The 22,916-nt window shown below is 43.6% G+C and overlaps 1 protein-coding gene across 1 annotated transcript in view; it reads left to right on the plus strand.

The window, feature by feature from the left end:
* LOC137380771 (ATP-binding cassette sub-family A member 13-like) overlaps nucleotides 1-22,916 on the plus strand; it is a 330,301-nt gene that overhangs the window by 219,163 nt on the left and 88,222 nt on the right. Inside the window, exons 47-49 of the mRNA XM_068053109.1 lie at nucleotides 8,118-8,316; nucleotides 10,069-10,287; nucleotides 16,502-16,698. Of these exons, the coding sequence (XP_067909210.1) occupies nucleotides 8,118-8,316; nucleotides 10,069-10,287; nucleotides 16,502-16,698 (615 nt within the window). The remainder of the gene's footprint in view (nucleotides 1-8,117; nucleotides 8,317-10,068; nucleotides 10,288-16,501; nucleotides 16,699-22,916) is intronic.

Here is a 22,916-nt window from a genome sequence, read left to right on the forward strand (position 1 = left end):
AATGTTTTTAATGGGATATTAGCAGAAAATGAAACATTATTACCAACCCGCACTTTCCCCCCCCAACCTCTTTACATTTTCCCTTCAACTCCTTCCCACCATCCCCACATCCAATCAAAATTGTTTTCCCCACTCCTCCACCCCTCCCGACCTGAAAGTTTTATTCCTCCCCCCTCCCACCAGGTTCTCGCCTCGGAACTCCGTGCAGGGTGCCGCACCAAAGTCCCCCCGCCGCCGGAAATATGCGGCGGGTCCTTCTCAACGTCGCGGGTCGAGGCGGGCCTCTCCCCACGCCCAATTATTAGGCCACCTCCAATTTTGCCATTCAATTAGGGACTGCAAGTGGCCCAGGGACATGGGAGGGCCAATCAGAGCACCCGAGGTAAAGGCTGTGTGCTGCTGAGCTGCATGGAGCAGGAGAGGGCAGCACAAAATGGAGGCTCCATACTGATGATCGGACCGGCAGTCAATCCCTCATAACCAGCACAATCCAGTAAATCCATCTGCAGCGGAAATGCATAGATTTGCAAGCCTTTGCAGGCAGATAGCCTGAGGCTTGCCAATTTGGTCCTTCAAATTGAACACTACATATGTATCTCATGGCACTACAACTTCCTGCTGTGCTCTTGCCCTCTGTGAGTAAGTGAGCTGCAGGCAAAGTGGGGGTCTCGTGCGCCACCAGCAAAATTCAAATCCCTTCTAAAAATGGGAACTAATTGACTCAATTATTAGTTTTATTGGCTTCCTGCCACTGCCAGGTGAGGAGCCATCATCTCCCTGAAGCTGCCTCTGGAAAAATCGCGAGGAGGTAGAAACACCTCTGGGAGCCATCCCAATGCTTTTCTCTCTATATTTCCTGCCCGCCACCCCCACAATTTGCAAAGCCGCCTCCATGAGGCTAGCAAAACTCTGCCCCACAACTCCCAGGCAATGAGCGAGCTGAGGAGCAGGCGCTTGGAGGTGGCAACAGGATGACTGGCCAAGTTTAACAGCTGACCATCAAAGAACAAAGAACAGTACAGCACAGGAACAGGCCATTTGGCCATCCAAACCTGCGCTGATCTTGATGCCTACCTAAACTAAAACCTTCTGCACTTCCGGGGACCGTATCCCTCTATTCCCATCCTATTCATGTATTTGTTAAGATGCCTCTTAAACGTCGCTGTCGTACCTGCTTCCACCACCTCCCCCGGCAGCAAGTTCCAGGCACTCACCACCCTCTGCGTAAAGAACTTGCCTCGCACATCCCCTCTAAACTTTTCCCCTCTCACCTTAAACCTATGGTCCCTAGTAACTGACTCTTCCACCCTGGGAAAAAGCCTCTGACTATCATAACATCATATAGGACCCACCGGAAACAGGTGGAAAGAAGCAGCAGTCAGCTGCCAGTGGTTGAAGAAGCTGCCTGCTGGTACTCTGGTAAATTGTTGAGGGAGTCCGGTGGTGGGGAGGGTGCACTGGTGGTGAGTAGCATATTGGCATGGTATTGTGGGTGAGAAAGGTGGAACCCAGAGTAGCCTAGGCTTAGTCTTTCCTAGTGGCTCTTGTGTAGCACTCCAGGAGGAGCAGTTCCACAACTTACAGGCACTAGAGGAGTCAAGGGTGGTGTCATCATTATACATAGGGAACCCAACACCATGTCGGCAGTTGATGCTGCCAATGAGCTTGCAATGAGGAAGAGCAGGGGGCTAATGATTGAGCCTTGGGGACTACAGAAGTAGTGTTGTGAAGGGCGGAAGAGAGTTCATTGCTGGAGATTGCTCTGATGGTGATTGGACAGGTAAAGGTAGAACTAAGCAAGGACAGAGCATTGAACTGGGCAATGGAGGGTAGACTTTGGAGAAGGATGATGGACTGAACAATGTCAAAAGTTGCAAAGACGTCAAGAAAGAGGAGGAGGGAGAATGTCATTTGTGACTTTTAGTTTTAGTTTTAGAGATACAGCACTGAAACAGGCCCTTCGGCCCACCGAGTCTGTGCTGACCATCAACCATCCATTTATACTAATCCTACACTAATCCCATATTCCTACCACATCCTCACCTGTCCCTATATTTCCCTACCACCTACCTATACTAGGGGCAATTGCTAATGGCCAATTTACCTACCAACCTGAAAGTCTTTGGCTTGTGGGAGGAAACCAGAGCACCTGGAGGAAACCCACGCAGACACAGGGAGAACTTGCAAACTCCACACAGGCAGTACCCAGAATTGAACCCGGGTTGCTGGAGCTGTGAGGCTGCAGTGTTAACCACAGCGCCACTGTGCTGCCCTTCATTTGAGCTGTTTCAATGTTGTGGCAGGGTGGAAAACTGCTTGGAGGGATTCAAAGATGGAGTTGCAGAAAGATAAGCTCAGATTTGGGAAGCAGCAACGTTCAAGGATTTTGGAGAAGAAAGGCTCATGGGGTGATAGTTTGTAAAGACAGAGGAGTCAAGGGTGGGGTTTTTAAGGAAGGGGTAGAAAAAGAAATTTGCATTTACACTGTACCTTTCATGACCACATAGCATCCCAAAATAGTTTACATTCCATTAACTACTTTTTTAAAGTGTAGTCACTATTGTAATCTAGGAAATGCAGTAGCCAGTTTTGTGCAGTGCAAAATCCCACAAATAGCAATGTGATGATGACTACCTAATCTGTTTTTGTAGTGTTCATTGAGGGATACGTATACTGGCCAAGCCACCAGGGATAACTCCATTGCTCTTCTTCGAAATAGTGCCATTGGATCTTTTACATTCACCTGAGAGGGCAGACAGGGCTTCAGTTTAACATTGAATCTTAAAGACAGCACCTCCAACAGTGCAACACTCCCTCAGTACTGCATTGGAGTTTCAGCTTTGATTTTTATGCTCAGGTCCTGGAATGGAACTTGAACCCACAACCTTCTGAGTGCAACCAACTAACTGAACCATAGCTGATACTGTAATGATGATGGAGACGGTACCTGAGGAGCGGGAACCATTTACAATGTCAGCTTATAGGGGCCAAAGAAATTAAGTTGGGTGGTCATTAGAATTTTCAGCTCCATGCTTTCAGGCTATTTGCTTTCGCTTTTGTTCATGTCTTAATACAGAAAAATACAAGAGCTGACATATACTGGCAGGAAACCAAGTCCACTGATTGTACATATCAGGAAACCACTGGTGTGAGTTGGACTTAAATTTGTGGATGTTGCACCTGCAATTTCCCAGAATGTGCAGCTGTCAGCTGTCAGTTGTGCACATTTTAAAGTAGTTCCTTCAATTTCAAAGTATTTACTTCAAATCCATCAACCTTTATTTTCTTAATTACGTCATTTCTCCCTGTATCTTTTAGTGTTGCATGTACAGTAACAATCCAAGAGTTGCCATGGACACATGAGGAATGATTTTTAAAAAGTGGAGAATTTCCTTGCCTTCCTGTCCAACTTCTGTGATTGCGCTAAGGAACACTTCAAATTTAATTAAGGAGTTGATTTTAACCTTCCCCTCTCGGCGGGAATGGGGTAGCTGTATTGTTAAAATCATCTTCAATAACTTACTGTCCCATTCCCCCCTCCATTATCATCCACCACCTTTAATTGGGCTCTTTCTTTAGGCGGCCGACGTGCCTGCCTGTCTCAGGTTGGATCCTCATTAAAAGATGCAAATTGGGATCCAGTTTAGTTTAGTTTAGAGATACAGCACTGAAACAGGCCCTTCGGCCCACCGAGTCTGTGCCGACCATCAACCACCCATTTGTACTAATCCTACACTAATCGCATATTCCTACCACATCCCCACCTGTCCCTATATTTCCCTATCACCTACCTATACTAGGGGCAATTTATAAATGGCCAATTTACCTACCAACCTGCAAGTCTTTTGGCTTGTGGGAGGAAACCGGAGCACCCGGAGGAAACCCACGCAGACACAGGGAGAACTTGCAAACTCCACACAGGCAGTACCCAGAATTGAACCCGGGTCACTGGAGCTGTGAGGCTACAGTGCTAACCACTGCGCCACTGTGCCGCCCCTACACGATTACCACAGCTGTTTACAATCTATATAAATGATTTGGATATGGGGACCAATTATAATATTTCCAAATTTGTTGATGACACAAAACTAGGAGGGAATATAAATTGTGAGGAGGCTGCAAGGAGGCTCCAAGGGGTCTTGGACAGGCTAAGTGAATGGGCAAGAACATGGCAGATGGAATATTAGATTAGATTAGAGATACAGCACTGAAACAGGCCCTTCGGCCCACCGAGTCTGTGCCGACCATCAACCACCCATTTATACTAATCCTACACTAATCCCATATTCCTACCAAACATCCCCACCTGTCCCTATATTTCCCTACCACCTACCTATACTAGTGACAATTTATAGTGGCCAATTTACCTATCAACCTGCAAGTCTTTTGGCTTGTGGGAGCAAACCGGAGCACCCGGAGAAAACCCACGCAGACACAGGGAGAACTTGCAAACTCCACACAGGCAGTACCCAGAATCGAACCCGGGTCCCTGGAGCTGTGAGGCTGCAGTGCTAACCACTGCGCCACTGTGAATAAGTGTGAAGTAATCCACTTTGCTAGGAAAAACAGAAAGGCAGAGTATTTTTTAAATGGTAAGAGGTTGGGAAGTGTTGATGTCCAAAGAGACCTGGGTGTCCTTGTTCATGAGTCACTAAAAGTTAGAATGCAGGTGCAGCAACCAATTAAGAAGGCAAATGGTATGTTGGCCTTCACTGCAAGGGGATTTGAGTACAGGAGTAAAGATGTATTGCTTCAATTGTATAACACCTTTGTGAGACCGCATCTGGAGTATTGCGTACAGTTTTGGTCTCCTAAGTGTAAGGAAGGATATACTTGCCATAGAGGGAGTGCAATGGAGGTTCACCAGACTAATCCCTGGATGGTGGGATTGTCTTATGAGGAGAGATTGCAGAAACTTGGCCTTTTATCGCTAGAGTTTCAAAGAATGAGAGGTGATCTCATTGAAGCTTACAAAATTCTTACAGGGCATGACAGGGTAGCTGTGGATAGGATGTTTCCCCTGGCCGGTGAGTCTAGAACAAGGGGACGCAGTCTCAGAATAAGAGGCAGGACATTTAAGACTGAGAGGAAGAGGAATTTCTTCACTCAGAGGGTGGTGAATCTGTGGAATTCTCTACATCAGAGGGCTGTGGAAGCTCAATCATTAAGCATGTTCAAGACTGAAATCGATAGATTTCTTGATATAGAAACATAGAAAATAGGAGCAGGAGTAGGCCATCCGGCCCTTCGAGCCTGCTCCGCCATTCATTATGATCATGGCTGATCATCCAACTCAGTAACCTGTACCTGCTTTCACCCCATACCCTTTGATCCCTTTTCCCCAAGAGCTATATCTAACTCCTTCTTGAAAACATACAATGTTTTGGCCTCAACTGTTTTCTGTGGTAGCGAATTCCACAGGTTCACCACTCTCTGGGTGAAGAAATTTCTCCTCCTCTCAGTCCTGAAAGGTTTACCCCGTATCCTTAGACTATGACCCCTGGTTCTGGACTCCCCCACCATCGGGAACATCCTTCCTGCATCTACCCTGTCAGGTACTGTTAGAATTTTATAGGTTTCTATGAGATCCCCCCTCACTCTTCTGAACTCCAGCGAATATAATCCTAACCGACTCAATCACTCCTCATACATCAGTCCTGCCATCCCAGGAATCAGTCTGGTAAACCTTTGCTGCACTCCCTCTATAGCAAGAACATCCTTCCTCAGATGAGTAGATCAAAACTGCACACAATATTCCAGGTGTGGCCTCACCAAGGCTCTGTATAATTACAGCAAGACATCCCTGCTCCTGTAATCGAATCCTCTCACTATGAAGGTCACCATACCATTTGCCTTTTTTACCACCTGTTGCACCTGCATGCTTTCCTTTAGTGACTGGTGTACGTGAACACCCAGGTCTCGCTGCATATTCCCCTCTCTCAGTTTATAGCTGTTCAGATAATAATCTGCCTTTCTGTTTTTGCTACCAAAGTGGATAACCTCACATTTATCTACATTATACTGCATCTGCCATGCATTTGCCCACTCACTCAACTTGTCCAAATCACCCTGAGGCCTCTTTGCATCCTCCTCACAACTCACCCTCCCACCCAGTTTTGTCATTTGCAAATTTGGAGATATTACATTTAGTTCCCTCATCTAAATCATTAATATATATTGTGAATAACTGTGATCCTAGCACCGATCCCTGTGGTACCCCACTAGTTACTGCCTGCTATTCGGAAAAAGACCCATTTATTCCTACTCTTTGGTAATGACATGAAGGGATATGGGGATAGTCGGGAAAAATGATGTAGAGGTAGATGATCAGCCATGATCTGTTTGAATGGCGGAGCAGGCTTAACAGCCGAATGGCCTACTCCTGCTCCTATTTCCTATGATCCTATGATGGGATTTTAACTGCTATCTAAATGGGGCATCCACAGTGAAATCTGATCTTCGGGAAGAAGAGGCCTTCTGAGTTAAATGTTTAGCTTTACTTTGGTGGAATCAGAAGGAGCAGGATTGCTCCCCTGGGTCCTCCAAGGAAAGCTGGGCCTCTGCTGTCCTGATTGCCGCACTTCTAACCCATGAGACCTGCTGAAATACTCTCCATGACTTACCTAAGTGCCAACAGGTGGCCCAGAAGCTGCCTGATTGTAGCCTTCAGGCAGCTGATCAGTCACTTCATTATGCCATTTGAGGCAGATGCAGGTGGGTGGGATGTAAGTGAGACCTGGAGTGAAACAGCCCCGTGTCCCCTTCTTGTCCAAAACCTGATCACAGTTAATATCCCTTCATTTTGCAAGTACTGTGAAACATATATATTAGCCAAAGAGCAGGATGGTGGTGGGATGGTGGCGGGGTGGGGGTTTAAAACGAAGCGGGAGGCTCGGGGGGGTCCTTCGCGACCCGCTCCCACCTCCGCCGCCACTTTACGCAGGGCGGCGGAAGCGAAAAATGGCCCGCCCGCCACAGACCAATCGAGGTCCTTAAGTGACCAGCTAATGGCCACTTAAGGCCTCGACCCGCCACCACGCGGATTTTACCCTTGTCTGGCAGGCGGCCCAGGCCCGAGAAAAGCCGCCTGTTAAAGGTAGGTGGCTTTCTGACGGCCTGGCCGGGGGTGGGGGGGGGGCGGTGGGTGTCCCTCATGATCAGGCACCCTGTGCTTGATGGAGGGCTTCCCCCAATGCCCCAACTACACCCAACGCCCAACACGCCCCCACCCCGTCCCCCCAATTGACCACCCTCTAATTGACCACCAATCGGTCGGGCCCCGGCGAGACCCCAAAAACTTACCAGTTCTCTGGGGCTCCCTGACATCTTCCATCTTCAGCTTGGTTGCAGTCCCAGCAGTGACCAAGGTTCCCGGTGGCACTGCTGGGACAGAGAGCTGCAAGCCCGCTGATTGACCTCATTCAACAAGGTGTAACTTTTTCAAGGGTTTTTGCAGTGAGAGTAATAGCATAAAAGGGCAAGTTTTCATCAGTTCAATGATTTCTACTTGGCTGCAAACTGGGGGTATTTCAACAGCTCACCTGACAAGCATAGAGTCACTGGCAGCAACTTCTTGATTTCTGTGATTAACTGCATAAGTGCAGACTCCAGAAGTTGCTGTAAGTTTCAGAGGAGTAAGGATGGAAAATGTTGACAATCTCACTATCATTATTACTGCAAATTCAGCCCAGTGTACCAGTTACTAGTCATGTATTTTAAAATGGGATTTTTAAAAATTTGTATTATTTCCTGCCTCTCTTTGAAGCAATGCATTTCCACACTTTCAGAAAAATTGATGTATGAACCACATCAGATTGAGAACTTTGTTATAGTTTTATGTTCCATTCCCAATTTTTTTCATGGATCTCATTATACAGTTCACGAATACAGTGGATCACTGTTCCTGGAAGCTTCATTTTCATGACAGGAAATCAGAAAGTATCAAACATAAGTACAGGACAAAATATTTTTCAAACTGTGACCAAGTGAAGTCAGCAAGAACAAGATTGCTACCAACAGTTATCATTCATATATTTACCATGGTAGCAGGTTACTAGAGAAGGATTCTGGTATGAAATTATCATACAGACATTTTATCTGTTCATTCCTTTCAATAGGAGAACCCTTGAATTCTGCAAATTTATCTGGGAAAGAAATGGCATCTCCTAATTTGAAGATAGGAGTTGCGTTAAGGTCACTCACCAAAGAGTTTAAGCATGGAAAAAAAGTGGCTATTAAAGACTTGAATCTTGATTTCTACCAAGGAGAAATTACAGCTTTGTTAGGACCCAATGGAGCTGGCAAGACAACAACTATGTAAGTGATGCATTACAATCTATTGATAAAACTTAGAATAAATGGAGACAAAATGATAAATTTGTCCTGTTTGAGTTATGTGTTTGGCAGTTACTTTTCATCAGTTGTCAAACTGTGTAAAGAGAGATTGGTGGTGTAGTGGTAATGTCACTAGACTAATAATCCAGAGTCCCAGGGTAATGCACTGGAAACCTGAGTCCAAACCCAGCATGGCAGCGAGTGCAGTTTAAATTCAATTAATTAATACAATTAATTAACAAAAATCTGAAATTAAAAGCTAGTCTCAGTAATGGTGCCATGAAACTGTAATTCATTGTCATAAAAACCCATCTGGTTCACTAATGTCCTTTAGGGGGAGGAAATCTCCTGTCTTTACTACCTACATGTGACTCCAGGCCCACAGCAATGTGGTTGACTCTTCACTGCCCTCTGAAATGGCCTAGTAAGCCACTCAGTTGTGAAGGGCAGTTAGAGATGGGCAACAAATGCAATAATTCAGTAAAGGCTCATTATCAGAACCATTCTATGGTAAAAACTTAATTAATAAGCCAGGGTCTTTTTTCATTTAATTATGTTCTGTTTCTCTTTGAAGCTCTGCATTTACACACACTCAGGAAAATTGAATTATGTTATTATATTATATTAGATTCTGAACATATTCCATAACTTGATATACAAGATGTAAAATTAAATACCAGTAATGGATAAAAATTGGCTATCTCATGGTGGTGGCAATACAAACATAGATTTAACTTACCAGCAAGTGAGGGTGTTATTTAGGGAACCTGTTGAAATAACTGGGTGTTATACTGTTTGGTTTAACGCTTTTTGCCCAAGGGTCTGTTTAGTTTGGACCATTTGAAAGGCCTTTGCACAATTGCATGTCCAACATTTAAATGGAAATATTTGTCACTTCTAATTTATTCTCAACAAACTATTAAAGACTTGAATCTTGATTTCTACCAAGGGACAGTATCAATACAATTTTTTTGCTGTGGTGTTGATCTAAACCCCCAAAACCTGAAGAAGACCAACACTACCCACCAGAAATGAGCAAGAACCTGGTTGCATTGAGTCTGCTATTTCCAGGATTTTCTGATGGGCCCTGGCAAGGGGTGGAATCTCTGGTAGCCCCTAATAAGGCAAATGTAATCTGGTGGTTAGCTGCAAGGGTGGGGTGCCCTATGTTGGGAATTCCTACTTTCCTGATTTATTCAGGACAAGGAGTAGTGCGGGAAGTTGATATTCCAAGTGGAACGAGGAAAGCAGCCTGGATCCTGGAAGATCAGCCGCCTTAGGCAGGGCAGGTGGATGCTGAAGATGTACTTTGCAAATTAGATGTTCCCCTAACCTTGCAGACTCCAGCACTGGCAGGCATTAGGGGATAAAACATTGTTTGCAGCTTCTGAGATCACATTCTGCAGATTTTGGCGGTAATAGTTTTAAAAGTAAGTTGAGCAATTTAATTCTAGAATTGATGAAACAACTCTCTTGCTGGTTATATTTGTTAAATGTCAAATACATTTTCACATTTGGGCAAAATAATTCCTCAAATTTCTTCCCTCCAAAAAACACAGAACTCCTGGACTATAAACAAAACATACATGAATTTGTGATGAAGAAGAATTGCACAATGAAAATTTATAAATGACTCAGCTATTGATAAGTAATTTATTGTTGTCTTATGGTCTATTAACTCTTATATATGAAATATACCCCAAAGTAATGTATTGCGTTTTGTCTACTGCACAGGTCAATGCTAACTGGCTTGCATCAGCCCAGCTCTGGAGCTGTTTATGTTAATGGGAGGAGTATGAATCGAGAGATGACAAACATTAGGGAAGAGTTGGGAGTGTGCCTACAACATGATGTGCTGTTTGACTGCTTAACAGTGCGTGAACATCTCTTGTTGTATGGCATCATAAAAGCACCACAGTGGACAAACAAACAGCTGCTGCAAGAAGTGAAAATGTAAGTCTGAATATGTTACCATGCTAGATGAACTAAATGAGAATGATTAGAAAGGTTTTGCACAGGAGTTTCCACTAGGTTGCATTGTTTTTTTTCACAGTGCATTTTGGCCAAAATGCAGCAGACACATATTTAGTTTTAGTTTTTTTTAGTTTTAGAGATACAGCACTGAAACAGGCCCTTCGGCCCACCGAGTCTGTGACGACCATCAACCACCCATTTATACTAATCCTACACTCATTCCATATTCTTACCACATCCCCACCTGTCCCTATATTTCCCTACCATCTACCTATACTAGGGGCAATTGCTAATGGCCAATTTACCTATCAACCTGCAAGTCTTTGGCATGTGGGAGGAAACCGGAGCACCCGGAGGAAACCCACGCAGACACAGGGAGAACTTGCAAACTCCACACAGGCAGTACCCAGAATTGAACCCGGGTCGCTGAAGCTGTGAGGCTGCGGTGCTAACCACTGCGCCACTGTGCCGCCCAAATATGAACAGTACCATCAACTGCAGGTTCCCCTCCAAGTCACACACCATCCTGACTCCACAAAAATCACCAATCCTTCACTCTCTCTGGGTCAAAAACCTGGAACTCCCTCCCTAGCAGCACTATGGGTATACTTACACTGTATGGACTGCAGCAGTTCAAAAATATGGCTCATCACCAAGAGCAATTAGGGATGGACAATAAATGTTGGCCTTGCTTGTGATGTCCACATTCCATGACGAATAAAAATAAATTGACCAAGCAAGCACAAAAGATCAAGGAATTTTAAACACAAATTACATTCAACGCAAATCTAGGTTCCATATTCTTCTGTACAAGTTTTAAAAGTTTTAAAAATCAACCCCACCCACAAAACTGGCACACCCCCAGACTGAATTTTTCAACATTAACCACCAATTACGCCCATATGTGCGCCTTTGAGGAGGCTCCTAAAACAAAACTGTTTTTAGATGCAAATCCACTAAGAGGTGCATTTTGAAAACATGTAAGTATCAATTGATAACAGACTAAGAAACTGAGCACCAATGTTACTAGTAAATGTAACTAATAAAATCTTTTTCAATTATTTAAAATCAAGCTGCTTGCAGGTGGTGTGATTGACATGATTAAAAATGCTTATTATTTTGTGATAACTTCATTTTCAGCTGTATAAATAAAGCTGCACCAGGTTACCATTCTGAAATAAGGATAAAAATAGGTAAAGAGAAGGTACTTTGAAGGTTGCCAGTCCTCAAAGTAGAAAAGACACCTGATCTGAATGGGATGTGTCCTAGATTACTGAGAGAAGTAAGGGTGAAAATTGTGAAGCCTCTGGCCATCACAATAGGGGTGATGCCAGAGGACTGAAGTAAAATGTTACAACCCTGTTTAAAAAAGAGGAGAGGGATAAACCCAGCAACTAGAGGCCAATCAGGTGGTGGGAAAACTTTTAGGGATAGTAATCCTGAACAAATTAATTGGCATTTAGAAAAGAACTCATAAATGAAAGTTTGTACAGATCTGTTTATGGCAAATCTTGTTTGACTAAGCTGATTGAGTTCTTTGATGTAGTTTGGGTTAATGGGAGGAGTGTAGTTGCTGTTGTGTACAAGGACTTTCAAAAGGCTTTTGACAAAATATCGCATTATAGATTTGTTAGCAAAATTGAAGCCCATGGGATTAAAGAGACAGTGGCAGCATGGATATGAAATTGGCTCAGGGACAGAAAGCTGAGAATAGTGGTGAATCATTTTTCTTTCAGTCTGGAAGAAGGATACAGTGGTGTCCCCAAGATGTTGGAATTAGGACCACTCCTGTTTTTGATATATGTTAATGACCTGGACTTGGGTACACAGACCGTAACTTCAAAGTTTGCAAATGATATGAAACTCAGAAATATAGTAAACAATGAAAAGGATACGAACAGACTCAAGGAGGACTTAAGAAAACTAATGAAATGAGCACGCACATAGCAGATGAAATTTACATTCTGGGGTAGAGAATGCAAAACATTCACAATCCACTTAGTGAAGAAAGTTTTCCTCATCTCATTCCAAATGACTGACACCTTATCCTGAGATTGTGCACCCCGCCGCCCCCCACCCTCCCCCTGCCCACCGCTGTGTTCTAGATTCCCCAGCCAGGGGAAAACAACCTCACAATCTCTGTGTCTATCGTGTCAAGCCCCTTCAGAATCATATATGTTTGAATGAGATCACCCCTCATTCTTCTAAACTCCAGACAGTATAGGGCCAATTTAGTCAGCCTCATCTCCATCAAAGCAACCAATCTGGTGAAGCTTCGCTGTACTGCCTCCAATGCAAGTATATCTTTCCTTAAATATGGAGTCCAAAGCTGTGCACACTACTCCAGGTGTGGTCTCACCAAAGTCCAATACAATTGTAGCAAGATGGTGTAGCAACAGAGAGAGACAAAACATTGATAGCGCCATGTAAACCTCTGGTTAATATATTTATTTTCGTGAAGTGTCAAATAATAACCATCTCTATTTTCTTTCCAAAGTCCTCGAAACTCGTGTCACCTCTCAAATCCTTGCCTATCCTTCCTACACTCCATGTTTGAACTTTTCCAATCAGGATTCCGTCTTGGCCACTGCACGGAAATGGCCCTTTTCAAAGTCACAAATGACATCCTCTGTGACTGTGACCCTGGTGCACCATCCCCTCTCGACCTTGTTAATCTCTCAGCAGTCTTTAATGGTTGATCACACCGTTGTCCTCCAAAACCTCTCCTCTGTTGTCTAGCTCAGTGGGACTAGCCTCAATTGGTTCCATTCTTATACGTCCAATTGTAGACAGTGCACCTCCAGCAATGGCTTGCTAATTTACATGGTGCCCCTTGGCAACATCATTCAAAGGCATGGGATTATCCCATTTTATCTCTCCATCACTTCTTTTGGGCCTTCTACTGACATCATCCAATCTTGGAAAAGTTGCAATTCCCTCCAAAGAAATGATGGGAAGATTGAAGTCAACATCTTAAGCACCCCAACCATTGTCACCATTTCCATCCCCTTCTCCCACCACCGCTCAGGTTGAATCAAACTGATAACAATCTCAGTGTCCTAGTTGACCCTGAGCTGAGTTTCCGATCACACATTTTCTGCATCACAAAGACCATCTACTTCTATCTCCATAGTGTCACCAACTTCCACCTCTGCCTTATCTCATATACTGCTGAAAACTTTATTCATGCCTTTGTCACCTTTAGAGTGAATTTTTCTAATGCTGTGCTGCCCGGACTCCCATCCTGCATCCTCCATAAACTTCATCTCATGCAAACTTTACTGCCTGTATCTTATCCTACACCATGCTTCATGCACCCATAACCCTTGTGCTCGTTGACCGACATTGATTCTTGGTAACTCAATGCCTCAAATGTAAAATTCTCATCAACACATTTAAATCCCTTCATGGTCTCACTCATCCCTACCTCTGTAACCTTTTCCAGCCCTACAACCCTCCTCCAACTCTGCCGGCTGGATTTTATGGATTTTACTGGGCCCTCAACGTTGGTCTCCATGGTGGGGTGGGGTGGGGGTGTGGAAGTTGATTCCGGCAGAGATGGAAAAGAAAATGGCACCAGCACCTGCGCACAGGCAGCTGACGCCATTGCTGGCGTCGGACAGCCCATCCCCTCCACACGATCCCAGCTATTTAAATGAGCCACAGTGCAGAAAATTTCAGTGGCTCTGCGACATGCGCAGGCCACCATTTGTTTTGCCGGCTGCCAGGAGCGGCGACGGGCTCTTAAAATCCTGGCCATTGGTTTCAACCGCAGTCCTCAGTCACACGGTGCTAACATTACCTTGAACCACAGATACAATCCTTGGAATAATAACTGGGAACTGTAATGAATCAAAATGGAAGCACATGTGGCTGATCTGTCCTTGGTGAACAGCATAGAACTCTTTAGCAGCAAAAATAGTAGAGATCAGAGGGAAAGAGGCACTGGGTGAGTCGTGTTTAGTGAGTCAGCAGATCATGGGTTCAATTCCTACTCCAGTGATTTGAGTCCTTAATCCAGGCTAACACTCTCATTGCATTATAAGGGAGTGCTGCACTGACAGAGATGCGATCTTCCGGAAGAGATGTTAAATCGATGGCCGTTTGCCCTCTCAGATGTAAAAAATTCCATGTCATTATTTCAAAGAATAACTGGAGAGTTCTCCAATATTTATTCCTTAAACAACATCACTAAAAAAAACAGATTTTCTTATTGCTGTTTGTGAGATCTTGCTGTGTGCAAAATGGCTGCCAGATTTCCTACAATAGTGACCTTGGGCTGCATTTTATTGGGCCTCTGACGTCGGGGTCCATGGCGGGGGCGGGGGCGGGAGCTGGAAGATAGTTTCAGCAGATTCCGTCATGGAACCCGACGCTAGGAGGGCCCAGCCCGATCCTCCCGGCAGTGTCAAGGCTCCGTGGCGGCCCCCACATTGCTGGACGAAGGATCCTGCATTTAAATATGTTAATTAATAAAATAAATACATTAACAAACTTACCTTGAATCTTCCGGGCCCGTCACAATCTTCAGTGCGGTGGCCGGCACTCCCGTGCCTTCACTTCCCCGTCTGGAGAAAGCAGGTGTGACACTGGTGGGGGAAGGGGGGGGGGAAGTTAAGATTTTTAGTGCCCAGGTTGGGGGACAGGGTTAAATATACATAATGAGTGTAGGGGATGGTGGGAAGGGGTGAACTTTAAACTTTAAACAGTCTTGGGGGTGGGGGGCGGTGCAAAGGTAAGTGTTTTGGGGCAGGGGAAGGGAAAATACTTAATGTAATTGTTATTAGGGATGGGAAAGGGGCATAATGATTTTACGTGGTACATTTTGAGGGGGTGTATGTTTAAAAATTTGTATTTGTCAGCAGGGCTGGTTGCCCTTTAAAAATGGCGCCAGCGCCTGCGCACAGGCAGGAGACGCCATTGCTGGCGTCGGATAGCCCACCCCACTCCACCTGATTTGGGGGGGATGGGCATACCTGGCTATTTAAATGAGCCACCACGTGGGAGATCGTGGCGGCTCTGCAGTGTCACTTTTATCGCCCGCTGCTGGGTGCAGCGGTGGGCTTTTAAAATCCCGGCCTGCATCTCTCCAACTCTGAAATTTAACCCATCCTCATTCCCTTTGGCAGAGATGGCTTCAGCCCTCTAGGCTCCCTATTATAGAAGCCCTTTGTTAAATCTCCAGTTCTCAACTGTACCCCTTTCTTTTAAGACTCTGCTTAAGACCCATTAGCTTGTTGTCTATTTTATCTTCTACTTCTCTGAAGTATCTTGGGATATTTCGACATTAAAGATGCTATATAAATACAAGTTGTTGTTGACAGCTGTGCATATCAGTAATTCAGGTACTGAGGTGAGAATATCCTGTGTGATTTTCAGTTCATTTATTTTAATGGATGGTAAACTGAAAGAGGTGCAGTAAACCTCTGCAAATTTTTCAATATGCACCCAAGTCACATGAAGCTCTACATCAACACTGCTAATTCATTATTAATGTTAAGTATTCTGCTGTGATAAAACATACATTTGTTCTGACCTACATATATGTGAATGTCGTTACTGGATACTTCATGTAGATAAAGACTTTACCAGAGGCTCGGTGCTTGCAATGTTTTATCTCTCACAACAACAGTTAGATTAAAAAAGCAGAATTCTACAAGTTAAGTGGAACTTGAATTAGGCTGCTGCCTCACAATCTTGAGCAGACCTAACATTTCAGGTTGAGTAGAGTGTCTGAAACACTCAGCTGTTGTCAGTCATAGGCTGAATATATTAAGGATTGAATTGCAGCTCCAGTCAGCATTCTGCAATAATCAAGCTGCTAGTTTTCATTCTCATAGCGCAGGCAAGCTTGTGAATGATCTTAATTGAAACCCTGAATCTGGGTCCTCTTAAAAAGCAGCAATATTTTTTGCATATAAGACAGAAAAGTTAAGTACTTTGCATTGAAAGTACTTCCCTTTCTTTCACAATATTGAATTTAGAACCCTTCAGTTGAGGGCTAATTTCTTTAGCAGTCACTCAAATCATAACTACAGGATTATCTTCGGAACTCGGAGGAGTGTCTGAACTCGGCAGTACAACACAAAACCTCTTTTGGTATTCTCTATATCATGTGATTCACAATTCCATGGACTATATTTTAATAATTTATGTGCTAACTTAAGCCATTTAAATCCTCTGTATCTTTCAGGGCCCTTGAGAATGTAGGGATTTGTCAACACCAGGACAAACTTGTTGGAGCTTTGTCTGGGGGAGCAAAGAGAAAACTCTCAATAGCAATTTCATTTCTTGGAGGCTCCTCTACTGTCATTTTGGATGAACCCACCAGTGGCATTGATCCTTGTTCTCGTCGTAACATCTGGGATATTATGTTGAAATACAGGGCAGGTAAGGAAGTAAAAGTATAAAGTTTACTATAACAAGGAACTACAGTCAGTGGAGTCTCCCTAGCTATTTGATATAGTACTTCATCTTAATCCCATGGCACTGTTGCTGGTAAATTCTGGAATGTGATCTGAGAAAGAGAGTCCCATTACTCAAACTTAATGAAAATTTAGTGAGTTTGCCCACTGTACATGACTACCAGAAGCCTCCATCTCTATTTCTTGTTTTTGTTTCAAATTGAGCTGGGTTTCTGGGGCAGGGTGCAGAAATTTCCAGGTTAGGTAACGATGTTTTATAAACTACAGACCACATTCTTCCAACCCAGAGGACTACGAAGTGATATATATTCTCTGTTCTTTTTGGTATTCCCTTCCCATGAGGTGGCAGATGCTGCCTGTTGCGATTGACAGGCCGAGAGAAATAGGAATGGTAACGCGAAGATCAACGAATAGTTCCAGGCATTTCTGGCCATCTGTCATTTCTGAGTAGTGGGTTGGGAATTTTGGACGCCGATGATAGAAATGATCTGCATAGTGTTCAGTCATCTGGAAATAGCCACCAATGTTTTGATTTTGAAGATGCTGAAAGGCACATTGTAATGTAGTTACATTGTTGCAAGTTTACGGAAGCTTCCAATTGCATTTCTCTGGAACAGAAAGTACTATGATAAGTTTGCAGGACGTTACTCTTTAAATAGCAAGTGTGAGATTCATTTGATAGCACTCATTTCTAAGTCAAAAGGTTGCAAACTCAAACCCTCCAGGATTTATGCTTTTAATCTCAGTAGTGAATGTTGTGGGACTACCTTAAGAAAGGACCACCTTAAGAGGCTGTAAGTGAAGGTCACCAGAGGAAGTGATATTGTGTCACACATGACCAGGAAGTGGGGTGTAGCCCGACAGCATGAGATATGTGTCGATGTACTCTAGTAGTAGCTGTGTGTGTATATATATGTGTTCTAGTTTAAGTTATAATAAAAACCCACTTATTCTTTGCATATTACTTGTCGTCCTGTGAATCTTAAAAAGGGTCACATACCAAAGGAGCAAATAATATTACAGTGAGGTAGTGCTGCATTGTTAAAGGTGCTACCTTTTGAAAGGGATGTTAAGCCAAGGTCCATCTGCCTCTTCAGAGAAGTTCTTCTGCTGGTGTCCTGGTCACCATCCCTAACTCAGCCAAAATGAAAAAACAAAATTTATTTAATGGCTCACAGTTTGAGGACAGCGGTGAACCGACAGTGATCACCACTTGTTATATATTGGGGTGAACTTGTAAAGAAAGACAGATACCAAGATGGTCAGATCATTTGTTTAATGACATCATCACACACTGAACATGCTCATAATATAGGAATACATTACACTGCTTCCCCCTTAATTATGTGCAGGTACACTAACTATACAACTTCAAAAACAAACAAATCTTTGAGAATATGTACACTTGCTGAAAAAACTGTATTTTTCTTTAAATGATATCTATAAATCAAGTCTAACAGCTGATCTTTTCTCATAGGTTTTGGACTGACTGGTTTCAGTTCAGGATGTACAGAAGATCTTGTTTTTTTTAGAGATACAGCACTGAAACAGGCCCTACGGCCCACTGAGTCTGTGCTGACCATCAACCACCCATTTATACTAATCCTACATTAATCCCATATTCCTACCACATCCCCACAATTCCCCTACCTATACTAGGGGCAATTTACAATAGCCAATTTACCTATCAACCTGCAAGTCTTTGGCTGTAGGAGGAAACCAGAGCACCTGCTGAAAACCCATACGGTCACAGGGAGAACTTGCAAACTCCACACTGGTAGTGCCCAGAATCAAACCTGGGTCACTGGAGCTGTGAGGTTGCAGTGCTAATCACTGTGCCACCCCTATTTCTTTTTCTGAAACTGGTACTTCAGACATTAAAGTCTGGACTGGTTCACACTCTGGCAAAAGCTCGCTATCAAGTAGGTCATGATCAAGTTTTGGATCATCCCTCGCTGGGATATGTGATCTACATGGATATTTTGAAATTGCTGAGTCGACCATGACCATGATTGTAAAGGAGTTTTTGACGGCTGAATCCTGCATTTTTGACAAATGGTACATTTGCGAACCAATGATTCTAGTTCGCCATCTAGACCAGGCCAATAAACAAAACTTCTGGCTATGGATTTCATGCTAACTATACCTGTGTGTTCAGTATGAAGCTCTGCCAGAATCTTGTCCCTTAAAGAACTAGGTATTACCACTCTGTGATCCCACTTCATACAACCCTGTTCACATGACAACTCGTTACATCAACTATGGAACTGTTTCAGTTCCTTATCTGCACACTGGTCAAACTCTGTCCAGCTATTCAAAGGCTGTTCATAGACTCTTAAAACTAGGTTTTTCTGAGTTTCAGCTGCAATTTTGGTTGCAGTGATTGGAAAGCCTTCATCCATAACTCCTATTGTGAAGATTGCACCCTCATAGCCTACTTTTGAGTCTTCATGCGGCACACGTGACAGTGCTTCAGGTATAGCATTCTACTTTGAACTATGACACTCAATGTTGTAGTTGTACCTTAAGAGAAGTACAGCCCACTGTTGCATCTTTGATGCTGCCATCTGGATGCAGTACTCCAGTTCGGGCCTAACTAGAGCTTTATAAAAGTTCAGTATAACGTCTCTCCTTTTGTACTCAATCCCTCTATTTATGAAGTCCAATATACCATATGCTTTACTAACCACTCTCTCATTATGTCCTGCCACCTTCAAAGATTGATGCACATGCACCTCCAGGTCCTTCTGTTCCTGCAAGCTCTTTAGAGCTGTGCTATTAAGTATATATTGCTTCTTCCTATTCCTTCTGAAAAAATACATCACCTCACACTTGTCAGTATTAAATTCCATCTGTTACTCTCTGCCCATTCTGCTGGACTATCTATGTCCTATTGCAGGCAGTTCATATCATCCTCACTGTTTGCTACAACTCCATGCTTGGTGTCGTCAGCAAACTTTGAGATTCCACTCTATATTCCAGCATCCAAGTCATCTATCTATAGCAAAAAAAGCTGTGGTCCCAGCACTGACCCATGGGGAACACCACTGTCTACATCTTCCAGTCTGAAAAGCAACCATTTACTATGACTCACTGTTTTCTGTCTTTGAGCCAAATTTTTATCCAATTGGACACTGACTCTCCTATTCCATGAGCCTCAATTTTGTTAACCAGCCTTTTATATGGCATCTTATCAAATGCCTTCTTAAAATCCACATAAACAACATCCACCACATTCACTTAAACCACCTTCTCTATTACCTCATCAAAAAATTCGATTAGATTAGTCAAGCATGATCTGCCTTTTACAAATCCGTGCTGGCTCTCCTTAATAAATTTGAACCTCTCCAAGTGTCTTTTGATTTATTTTTCTCTGATTATTATTTCTAAAGCCTTACCCACCACTGACGTTAAACTAGCTGGCCTGTAGTTGCTCAGACTGATACCCTTTCTTGAATAAGGGTGTCACGTTTGCCACTCTTCAATCCTCTGGCACCTTCCCCGTATCTAGGGAAGATTGGAAGATTATGGCAAACCGTTCTTCTATCTCCATCCCCTCTTCCTTTGGCAACTTGGGATGCAAGCTATCCGGACCAGGTGACTTGCCCTCAGCCAGTCTTTTTAGTGCCTCCCCCCTCTCAATCTTTACCTATCCATTGCCTCTACTCTCCCCGCTTCTGCTGATATTTTGTCAGATTCCATTTCCTTCATAAACACTGAAACAAAGTACTCATTAAGTATATTAGCCTTGCCCTGTGCCTCTAAGCATATATCACCCTATTTGTCCCTAACAAGCCCCACTCCACCTTTTCTTATCCCCATACTATTTACATGCCAGTAAAAGGTCCTTGGATTCCCTTTTATGTTGACTGCCATTCTATTCTCATATTGTCTCTTTGTCAGTCTTATTTTCCTCTTCACCTCCCCTCTCAACTTATTGTATTTGACTTGGTTCTCACTTAATGAGTTCACCTGCCATGCATCATCACACCCTCTTCTTTTGTTTCACCATAATCTCTATCTCCCTCATCATCCAAGGAGCTCTTATTGGTTCCCTTACTTTTTGCCCTCGTCGGAATGTACCTAACCTGTACCTGAAGCATCTCTTCCTTAAAGATTGTTCTAATACAGCTGTTCCTGTCAGTCTTTGGTTTCATTGTACCCTATCTACATCCCTTCTTACCATGTTGAAATTAGCCCTTTCCCAATCTAGACATTCTACCTTACTTTGTTCCTTGCTTTTCTGCATTACTAGGCTAAACCTTATGATACTATGATCACTCTTACTCAAGTGGTCCCCGACAGACACTTGGTCTACTTGGTCCACTTCATTTCCCAGCACCAGATCCAGCAATGCCTCCTTTCTAGTTGGGCTGAGAACATATTAATCAAGGAAGTTCTCCTGAACACATTTCAGAAATTCCTCCCCTTCTTACCCTTTACTCTAACATTATTCCAATCAATATTTGGGTAATTAAAGTCCCCCAATAGCATCACTCTATAGTTCATGCTCATCTCTGTGATTTCCCTGCAGATTTGCTCCTCTATTTCTCTCTCATTATTTGGTGAATACCCCTAGTAACATGATCATACCCTTTTTGCTCCTCAACTCCAACCAAATGGATTCTGTCTTTGCCCCTTCAAGGACATCCTCCCTTTCCAACACTGCAATGTCTTCTCTAATCAGTACTGCCACCCCACCTCCCTTTCTTCCTTCTCTATTTTTTCAGAACACTTGATATCCTTGTATGTTAAGCATTTAGTCCTCACCATTTTTAAGCCACGTTTCCATTATTGCCACTACATCATATTACCATACTGCTATTTATGCTTGGAGCTCACCAACCTCATTCACCACACTTGATGCATTTACACACATCCATTCTAATCCTGTCTTTGCATTCCTCATCGTCCTTCTCAGTCCGCTCCCATCCAATATGGAACTACTCCCCTCTCTATTACTGTCTAACACTCTCACTGTGACCCTACCTAATACTTTACTATTTCCTACTCTAATGCCATCTGTCTCTCCCAATTCTTTGGGGACCTTGGTGTTCCTCTTTTGTATTATCTCCTGGTTCCCACACCCCTGCCGTTAGTTTAAAGGCTTTCCAATAGCACGGAAATTTGTCCCAGCTCTGTTCAGGTGCAACCCGTCTGGCCTGTACAGGTCCACCTTCTCCAGAACTGGTCCCAGTGTCCCAGGAATCTAAAGCTCTCCCTCCTGCACCATCTTTCCAGCCACACTGCTCTATCCTTCTATTTCTGTACTCACCTGCGTGTGGTACTGGGAGTAATCCGGAGATTACTACTTTTGAGGTCCTGCTTGCTAATTTCTTACCTATCTCCCTAAACTCTTTCAGCAGCACCACATTCCTTTTCCTACCTATGTCGTTGGTACCAATGTGGACCACGATTGCTGGCTTTTCACCCTCCCCCCCCCTCAGGGTGCTCTGCAGTCATTTAGTGACATCCTCAAGCCTGGCACTAGGGAGGCAACACACCTTCCTAGATTCACATCTGCGTTGAGTAACAGATGCTGGGTAGAGTTGGCATTATATCAATGTAAGGGTAAGGGAGTACTTTTACCTGGTTATTATATTGGTCAGTTAAAGTAGGCATTGTTCTGGGACCAAGCTACTTTGTATGTATTCAGTCAGACTGAAGAAATGTGGGAGATTACATAATGGGGAGAGATGCATGGGTCTTCTTACTTTAAATAGGTTAATGGCTGTATTAAAATAGCATGCAAAAGGAATTTTGTGCAAATGCATAACAAGTGAACCACCAGAGGAAAGTAAACTCTTTGATCTTTTCCACCGTTGGCCTCGGCATTCCAGCTCCTTATCCCTGACCCCAGTTTTCCAAAGGCTGATCCCCACAATTAATGCCAGATGGTTGGACAAGATCTGCAAATATGATGGACAGCAGCTTGGTGTATGTAACCAGTCAGATGTTTTTGCCTGAAGACCATCATGACATGCATTCTTTTATGTAGTACTTTTAGGTGAAGCATGGGATACTGTAATGAAAGTGCTTTTAATCAATCATACATTGTTCTAGTTAGACAGGCATTAATATTGCTTAGTATCTAATCTGCTGTCCCGCCTTTCTTTGGGGATATACAAAACATGTAAATCATGTTTTGCAGCCCCGACAACCATTTTTTTCTGCAGCACCTGT

This window comes from Heterodontus francisci, chromosome 2 (genome assembly GCF_036365525.1).
Source record: "Heterodontus francisci isolate sHetFra1 chromosome 2, sHetFra1.hap1, whole genome shotgun sequence".
NCBI lineage: Eukaryota > Metazoa > Chordata > Chondrichthyes > Heterodontiformes > Heterodontidae > Heterodontus > Heterodontus francisci.